This window comes from Bombina bombina, chromosome 5 (genome assembly GCF_027579735.1).
Source record: "Bombina bombina isolate aBomBom1 chromosome 5, aBomBom1.pri, whole genome shotgun sequence".
NCBI lineage: Eukaryota > Metazoa > Chordata > Amphibia > Anura > Bombinatoridae > Bombina > Bombina bombina.
The window spans coordinates 984,378,700-984,388,468 of record NC_069503.1 but is presented as its reverse complement, the minus strand read 5'-3'; the positions used below and the strand labels follow the sequence as shown (position 1 = coordinate 984,388,468).

The following is a 9,769-nucleotide window of genomic DNA, read 5'->3' as shown; positions in this document are numbered from 1 at the left end:
TGGTGTATCATATAATATTGGAAACCAGGGCAGACATCCCAATTTCTGCAAAAACACATTTCAGGGAGGTGGCTTCACCAGCTACTGCGCCACCCCCCCCCCCTCCCAGTTATATATCGGACACTTTGAAACCCTAAATAAGATAGAGACTTATCATTGAAGTAGTTTCCCACTAAAGTCACATTAAAAAAAAAGTTGCTTTATTGCACAACCACATACAACAAACCTATTTTCCAGTGACCGTACCCTTGTTGAATGCTTAAATATTTTAAAATACGAAGTTTAATTACGTGTAGTAAATAAGGTAGTATTTGTGTTTTGTGGGGGCTTTTTGGTTACTGATGCATGCTTTGAGGGTTCTATAACATCCGAGCAACTAAAGGCATTCCTTAAAAAAAAGACTTTTTGGGGTTTGGGCCACATTAGATCATGGTACTTGGAATTTCATGAACATTGCATTCCATTTGCTAGCATCAGGGAGTCGCTATTACAAACAGGGAGACTCCCTGAACTTCATTACTCCCTGAACATTACTAGCCCATCCCTCTTTATTTTCAGTAGCGCCATCACACATTTCCTTCCTTTAGAGTTGGGATGTCTGCCAGGGCTTATGCAAACTGGATAGTTATTGGGGTAGTAAACATATTTTATAATTTAATACACGTTTACTTATGCTTAGTTTTAAAAAAAAAAACGGTTATCCCCACAACTAAAAACAATCAGCCTAGCATTTCCAGAAGCAAAAACAAATCCCTCCCACGTCACGTCACTGTGGGTGATGGTTTTGTGAGGTATACACAGTAGAAGGAAGTGCTCGCTCGGCCGCCATCTTTTCACTGTTATATCAAATTGTGCTCCTATAGTGCTAAAGAAGAATCGTGTACGGTTTGGTTATTTTTGTTGTATTGAAGCTTTGTTGATAAATATCGTTCTGTTGCTTTTGGAATACTGTAATGCGCAGGAAATGGCATAAAGCGTGTCTGGTAAAAAATGATTTGGAGTTGCGTGGTTGGTACTTTAGGCCGGAAAAACACACAGATTGTGAGTTACAAGCATGGAGTGTCCCGTCGTTACCTTGGAGGCTGGGCAGCGTCTCTTTCGTAGAGGATTCACGGTAGTGTGGACCGTTTGTGTAAAGAACACCGGAGTGCTTTGGGCCTGCGGATTGGTATGGATTTGTATTCACGACTTTTGGCCTTTGAAAACAGGATGGTTGGTGCTTATTGGTTTTCTTTTTAACAATACGGTGCTGCGGCGAAAGTTGTGATTGATCCGTTAATAGGACGTATTTTATTGTTTAATTCCCGTAATGCTGTGCGATGTGATTATGACGCCACTGAGCTGCACAATAATAATGGAGTCGTTTTATGTAGTCTCCTTCGTTAAACAGGAAATGCAGTGTTTAGTTCAACTGTTATGGCGGTGTTCTCCAGTAGTTACAGTTTAATAACAGGTCTATTGTATTGTGGTTCAAAGTATGTAGAACTAGTATTATACACCTGGTTTGAGCTACCAAGGAAAATCGTGTTGCCTGTTAAAATTTAAAGATGGTAACAAAGATTGGCACAAAGCTATCGATAAAGGCTGGAGGGGTGGTGTTATCATTTACTACTACGTAATCCATGTTTTCATGGTTACCTGTCTGCTTGTCCAACCAGTGGAATTCATATGTAATCCATAAAGGTTTTGCCTTGGGGTGCCTAGCAACACCTAAAACTGCTGTGTACTCAGGTGGTATGGGAGCTGTTTGGTCAGTCCCGGGTATCTATCTATAAGATATACCAGGTCATACAAGAAGGAGGGGGAGCATGATTACGTTCTATTTCAGTCTTGTAATGTCTGGAACAGTTGAGAGCTCTGCTTGTTAAAAAGAACAGTTTTAGAAACACTGTTCTGTTGTTTATAGATTTTTGTTTTATCTTCCAAATGTAAGAGGTTCTTAGTTTTGTGGCTTGTACCAATAGGTGCTAATGGCTCTCTTGGACAACTTCTACTTATAAAACAAAATGTTAAAATGACATTACCAGCATTGCCTGCTTTCTCAATGGAAATTGGAGGAAGAAATGTCGATCCACACAATTTTCTGTTGCCTTCCATGTTTATATGCAGCCACCAATCAGCAGCTAGAACCTAGGTTATTTGCTGCTCCTGAGCTTTACCTAGATAAACCTTTCATCAAAGGATTACAAGAGAAGAAAGCTAAATAAATAGAAGTAAATTGAAAAGTTGGTTAAATTGTATGCTCTGTCTAAATCATGGATGTCTAATTTACTTTACTGTCCCTTTTAAGGAAGCAATTTTGGACTTCTTTTTTTTTTTGCTTTTGATTAAAAAAAAAATGCAGCCTCATGCAATTCAAATATTGCATAGTCCCATATAGCTATTAATCGCACAGCCATAATACCGGTATGTTAGAGACATTTCTGGGGCAAATTAAGATGTTAGGTAGAACACACACTTAAAGTGAATGTAAACTTTCAAGAATGAGGGCCCGGTTTTATAAAATACTATTAAAATCAAGGGCACTTTAATTCATGAAAAATTACATTTTACCCGTTTTCTTAAATACCTTTTCTTCTTGAAGTCGCTGCAGCGCTTCACCAGCCCGTTGCAAGCCTCTTCATATGTCAGCAATGACGATTCTGGCATCTTCCAATCAAGGCTCCTCCTCTCGGGGGAATTATTGCCTGAGGCAACGCCGTGATTGGAGGAAGCCGGTTTCATCATTGCTGGGTAAGTTAACCAGGAAGAAACAGGCGGGGGCATCGTTTCAGAACGGCGTTTCAGAAGAAAAAAATATTTTTAAAATCTGGTGCAATGTCAATTTACATGAATGAAAGTGCCCCTGTTTTGAGTCGTTTTTTAAAAAAAAAAAAACTGGACACTTTCATATGAAAATTGGCATTCACTTTAAGGATAGATTTTGAAAGATAGTATGCAACTATAGTATGTGTGTGTGTGTATGTGTATATATATATATATATATATATATATATATACACACACACACTTCTGCTGCTATTTTCCTTTGCTTGCAAGTGAAGCCTACAAGGCTAGTAAGCGGTACCTTTTTAATACTTCTGCTGTTATTTTCCTTTGCTTGCAAGTGCAGCCTACAAGGCTAGTAAGCGGTACCTTTTTAATACCGAGCTGTGTATTGGGTGAGGGGCATTGATTATCCTGGGCATAAAGTGTAAGAAAAATCTAGGAGCAGCAGGAATTGTCTGCTGCTCAGAATGTCCACACATGGTCCTTCCTGGTCCTAAACTGCATGCTGTGAGGAAAGAACAATTGTGTCTTGATCTAGCTGCTTTTATGACTGGCATTCAAATAACTTTACTGAAAATATGAAATACATTGTAATTTGGTACCTTTTTTAAATTATTAAATTAATTCACTTTAATACAGGACTTGTCTGAAACAATTGGTCATCCATTAACATAAAATTATTAACTTTCCATATGCTAGTCTGAAATATGCGCTGTTATTTGGTTATACCTTTTCAATCAGCCAATTTGACCACCATAAAACCCAGTCTATCAAAACAAATAAATTGCTCCTAATCAATAAGTTACTCAAATTACAATTTTAAATCTCTCACCAGACCTTTATTGTAGAAAGATGCTTGCATTTAAATGGACAGTATACTGTAAAATTAGTTTCCCCTTAATGTGTTTTCATTGACTCGTTATATCAGTTGCAGTGTATAAAATGTATGGGGAATTGTTTTTATGTTTAATTTTGTATTTGAAATAGCTTTTTTTCTGTTCTTTGAAACCAGAACCCAATCAATTGGGACTGAGCTTTCAGAAAAAAACATGCATTATCTTATTTCCTACACACACGTAGGCTTCCTTATTTTATCAGTTTGGATACACAAAACCCTATACTTGCAACAGAAAATGTACATTTTAGTACCAATATCTCCCACCCCCGATTTTTATGTCCTTTTTTTTTTTTCTTGCAATATTTACATTTTCAGGTGGCGGTGTAAACAGGCAAAAACAGCTATTTCAAATGTCAAAATAAAGGCAAATTAGGTGTTTGTAAACAATTTAATACACTCCAGAAAGTAAAATCGATCATTAGAAACACATTAAAGGGGCATAAAAGTTGAATAAAAAAGACTTGCTCTAATTCGTTAAATCATCAGACTATCGAGCCCACTATCGAGCTTGTGCTACTGTGTGTTTAACCCCGGCAGAATGTTGCCGGTCCTGAGAAGTTGCACATCTCAGTCATATGACTATTGATGCTGATTGGATCAGTGGTGGATTGCAATCGGGACCAGCAGGGCAGGGGTCAGTTAGAGCTTCTAATTTTTCAACTATTCTGGTCATTTTAAAGACAAGAACATTTTACAACACACTGCCACTTTAAGCAATTCAGATGAATTCACTTTCAACCAGAAAAATACCAACTCAGATACAAGTTACGTCAGGTTATAATTATGACACAAGACCAGAAGTTTAGATTCCAGAAATGTTTCATTGCCACATTTGCACACAAGATGAGTAATCTTGAATATTGTATGTTTACCTGATTCAGCACTCTGATCCCTGACTTTAGATACTTGCATTATTTTATTAATATTCTCTGTGCTACTTTTTATTTTGAGTGCTGTGCAGGGGTATTGAAATTAAATGCACTGCTCTGGGTCATGTATTTTGAATGGCAAAAAAAAAACAAAAACTACGTCATAGTCAATTCTTCTAATGTAAAAGCAGGGAAATTTCTGGTTTTAGTCCTCTGTTTAAATGTGAACCTTAAAGGGACATAAAACAGTATGAACTAGCATAAGTTTCTAAATATATAATGTAGTCAAAGCTTACCTGCAAATCGGTTTCTGTTTTAACTCCCATTAACCTCTTTAATTCAGGCATAGTTTTGTTTGCAGCAAGCTCCTCCCTGGGCATTTCCATATATGGAAGGTGCTATCCAGGCCATAGCTTCTGCAGAATGCACTCGGGTAGGGGTCAGAGTCAAATGGCACCTGACTTAAAGCAGTGCACAGTATAATGCTGAAGCTTTCACAAAGCATGTGACATCCCCATGGAAACGAGCAAGCCTCCTGGCAACAAACAATAGCAGTACCTGCTGTCCCTCCTCAACCCCCTTGCTTGCATAAGTAATTATACTCGCGTACACTTTGTTATATGATACCACAAGTTTGGAATAGGACACTGATAAGGGGGGTGGAGCAGGCTACACATGGCAACACTAAAGTGTACGTAATTTTGCAGATTTTTCGACATTTTATTAAAATACTTAAGCCCCCCCTTTTTTCTCCCACACCGTTCTACCTCAATTGACCCTTTTAAAATATGCATATAACGCAAAATGTTTTATGGCACTTTAATCTCTCCCCTATATGCTGCACATGCACACATAACATATCACCGCCGCTCTCTATCTTGAGCTTTTAATTCAGGACATTTTTTTCTTCAAGATCTATAAACCATGCATTTTAATTTTTCTCAATCTTTCTCATAATCTCTTCTAATCGATTTCTAATGTGTATAAAATTGGTTAAGAGGAACTAAAGTCAAAATGAAACTTTTATGATTCATATAGAGCAAGGATGGCCAACTTCCTAACGTGTACCACAGGTCAATATTTTAGAAGCTTAAAAATGTCACAGGGAGTTTAGGTAAAGTTGTTTGATACCCTCATCTTCTGTTTTCCCCTTTTTAGAGAGCTCTTTTAAGCTTTACACCCCCATGGTACACATTTTTATTTCTTCCTTTTCCTGGGGCCAGTAAAACTATGGCACACATTCTTAGTTGTGCTTTTTCACTGGTGCCATAAAGACTAGCACAGAGGACCACACGAGGCCCTTGGTCTATCAGTTTGCCATCCCTGTGAATAGAGCATGCAAATTTATACAACTTTCCAATTTATTTCCATTATCAAATTGCGCTTTTTTTTAAATGCACAATTTGAGGCTCGAGCTCCTACTTACCATTTGCAACATTTTACATTTATATGAGTTTGTAATTAGCTTATTGCTGTCACATGATACAGTGGGCAAGGAAACAAGCAATCTGACATTTTATTGTGCTTTTGTGGATTATGCAATTCTGTATTTAATGTACCTCTAACCATTCCTTATTTCTTATTGAAACCTGTAGATCATGGTTTCTTCAGACCGACTAGCAGGCCTAATTTTTAGGATTCTCTTCCATGAGAACAGGATAGATAACCATAATTACTGAGCATCTGATTATATCAGTACTTCTATCTGGTCTTTTAGTGTATCCTAAAGGACTGGAGTTGGGATTTAAATTGTTGATTATTATTATTGCTATCTGGCTTTATCTTTATTGGAGGGTTTTTTATACTTTATTTCCATTGTCTCTGTGGTTATATTCATGCTAACTTAGTTTATGCATGTAAATTGAAGAATTGAGGCTTACACATTTGTATTTAAGTTTGAATTTAGTAGATAGATGGGGAATTTAGTGGGAAATACATATGGGTTGAAAAAAATCATGTTCTAAATCTCATACTTTTTCAGAATTATTTGATTGTAGCTGCAGAATAAGCATCGTATTGAGATAAATAGGTTTAAAAAAAAATTCACAGGGTTTTCGAAGATAATATTTTGTTGCGTGGTATGTTGCACATTGTGTTAATGCATTTCATTTTTGTATGTTTACTTAATTTTTCTATTTTTGTTGGCCAAAATTCTGATTTCTCTTGTAGATTATGGAATATGAGACAGTAGTTTTAAAACTTGTGTACTTTTTCATTTGCAGGTGATAAGTTCTGTTAAATCTAAGAATGGCTCTAGTCATCCGCCTACAGGGGCTTCCCGATATTGCTAACTCGGCTGATATTCGGCATTTCTTTACCGGATTGAATATTCCTGAAGGTGGTGTTCGAATTATTGGTGGAAAACTTGGTGAAGCTTTCATTAAATTTGCAGAAGATGAAGATGGTCGACGAGCCATTAACCGTACAGGAGGAGTAATTAAGAACTCAAATGTTCAACTTTTTCTCAGCAGCAAGGCAGAAATGCAACATACTATTGAAATGAGCTTCAAAGAAGAGAAAAATTGTAAACCAGAGTCAAGATCTTCAGCTTCTGCAGAGGTTTCCAAACGCCCATTCTTTGCTCATAAAGAGATTTCTGAAAGGTTTGGTGATACTAAAGCAGCGTTTGCCAGTGGAGCAACATCTGCTAATACTCCATCATCCATAGACAATTTTCAAAGAAATAAAGGATCTCAGTCATTCAGCAATGTAGAAACCCCTTATTTGTTTTTGTTTGGCCTTCCGTATAAGGTAACTTATGATGAGGTTAAATCATTTTTTCATGGTCTTCTTGTGGATGATATTATTTTTTTAAAGCGCCCAAATGGTCTACGAAATGGAAATGGTTTTGTTAAATTTGGGAGTGGGAAAGATGCTAATGCAGGATTGCTGCGCAATAATGAGTACATTCATGAAAGATTTATTTCAATAAGGAAGAGTTCTGAAGACGAATGGGTCAAGGCTGGTGGTCAAATTGAGAAAGTGTCTCAAAATAAACAAAGAGCTAGATCCCGATCACCACTCAAGGCTGGTGGTCAAATTGAGAAAGTGTCTCAAAATAAACAAAGAGCTAGATCCGGATCACCATTCAGGCAAGAGTTTTTCATACATCTAAAAAACTTATCCTTTGGTGTGGAAAAAGAGGATATTAAAAAATTTGTGTGTGATCGTGATATGTCAGATTCACAGGTAAAATTCCTACTGGATAAGAATGGGCACAGAACAAGAGAATGTTTTCTTGTTGTTCAAAATGAGAGGCAGTTTCAAAAGTGCCTTGACTTGAACAAACAAAATTTATGTAGCCGTACAGTTTTCATATCCCCTATTGATAAAAAATCAATGGTAGAGCTTATTGAATCCAATATAAAACCAACACTACCCAAAATGCGATCGCATGAGGACAATGTTTCTAAATTGATTACTCCAGAATCCCGTTTTAGTTTAAGAAGATGTATATATTTAAGAAACTTTAATTTCGATGTGAGTAAAAATGATATTCAGAAGTTCTTTGATGGATTTTCTGTAAAAGTTGAGGATATCATCTTGCTCTATGATCAAAGAGGATTAGGCCTGGGAGAAGCCCTGGTTACATTTCCTTCGGAAATACAAGCTATAACTGCTGAAAGGTTACACCGTCAGTGTTTCTTGGGAACAGAAATCCTGTTGCAACGCATCTCAGAGGCAGAGAAAAAAGAAATTTGTTTCAATACATTCACAGATGTGGTAGATAAGAAAGCAAGGCGTTCCCCTTCCTATGAGAACAAGAATTTGGGGTCGGGAAAATCACATGAACCTCCTAAGAATTTGTTTGAGAGATCTGATTTAAAATCTACTTCTGGAGATTTAGCTGGTTGGACAGTAGGTTTATCTGATCAAGTAAAACATTTTGGTGGCACAGAGAAGCAAAGGGTTGACATCAGAAACATGACTGTTATAGATTACAGTCATGGAGGATCAACATCTCATCAAAGTGTTAATTGTAGGCCAAGTGAGTTCACAACAGTACAAGTTACTAATTTGCCATTCACTGCAAATGCTGAAGAGATTTTAAATTTTTTCCATGGTTATAGTGTTATATCAAATTCAATCACAGTCAGGCATAAAAACACTGGAATTCGCACTGGATATGCTATAATCTGCTTTGAAAACTATGAGGAAGCACTGGCTGCTGTTAACGAACTAAATGATAGACCTATTGGAAAACGTAAAGTTAGTTTGAGCATAGTAAGTGGGGAAGTAAGAGAGCCCTACATCAATGGAAAATCTCAAACTGTTCCTTACTGAAGTAAATCAGTAAACTGCTATTATTGATACATTCTGAAAGTTTTGGTTTTTTTTTTTAAACCGGAGCAATGTTGTGTTTTTGGAGTTTTTTTGCACGGGGAAGGTGTCTGTATGTGTGTTTATAGATAGTACAAAACAAACTCCTCTTCAAAATTGAGTAACTTTTATGTACTAGTAACATTTCTTCCTAACAAATAGGATTTCTAGCCCTATAGTTGCATAATAGATTAATATTTTCAGATATTATGACTTGTATATACACTTATTTTCAGAAACCTAACTGTTCATGTATTTGTTTTTCCTTTCCTGATGGTGTACTGTCTGTGTAATAAATATTTAAATGTTTGTTTCACATATTATAGGAAACAACAAAAAATCCCACTGTCATTGACCCTTTCTGCTTTATCAGTGACTGGTTATAACAATTCATGTTTATAATTTTTTAAAGTATTCATTTTAACTTTGCCATTGTTCTGTTTCTTTTATTTTACTAATAGGAAATACCCCCTGCATTTTTATTTATTAAAAAATGTGGTTTTGGAGAAACCAATAAAAAAAAAAAATCATTGTTTTGACTGGGATGTGAATGAACATTAAATTGCTTGCATAAGTAGAGAAAAGGTTTATTTAACACAAAACATTTCTCTTGTGATTCCGATAGAGCATACAATTTAAAAAAAAAACAAAAAAAAAACTTTGCAATTTAAAATTTACTTTGTACCCATTATAATCTTTGTTGATGAGATACCTAGGTAGGTGGCTGGAGCAGTACATGGTAAAAATATTGCTACCATCTAGTGAGATTGCAAATAGATTACATAACTGCAATATAATGCTCCATACACATGCACGCATCTGAGATTTTGTTTCAGAAAACGATACCAACAGAACTAAGAAAATTTGTTAATAGAAGAAAGTTGTTTAAATTGCATGCACTGTCTGAATCATG

At 36.2% G+C, this 9,769-nt stretch overlaps 1 protein-coding gene across 1 annotated transcript; it reads left to right on the top strand.

Annotated features, from left to right (window-relative positions):
* Positions 1–810: 810 nt before the first annotated feature.
* On the top strand, positions 811–9,388 carry LOC128661047 (RNA-binding protein 12B-B). The gene is made up of 2 exons (XM_053715198.1): positions 811–880; positions 6,759–9,388. Exon 2 carries the CDS (start codon positions 6,784–6,786, stop codon positions 8,818–8,820), a length of 2,037 nt encoding a protein of 678 aa, XP_053571173.1. The 5' UTR covers positions 811–880; positions 6,759–6,783; the 3' UTR covers positions 8,821–9,388.
* The last annotated feature ends 381 nt before the right edge of the window (positions 9,389–9,769 follow it).

What these genes read in the sequence shown, in the direction of transcription:
- LOC128661047 (XM_053715198.1), top strand. Translation starts at nt 6,784, where the DNA reads ATGGCTCTAGTCATCCGCCTACAGGGGCTTCCCGATATTGCTAACTCG.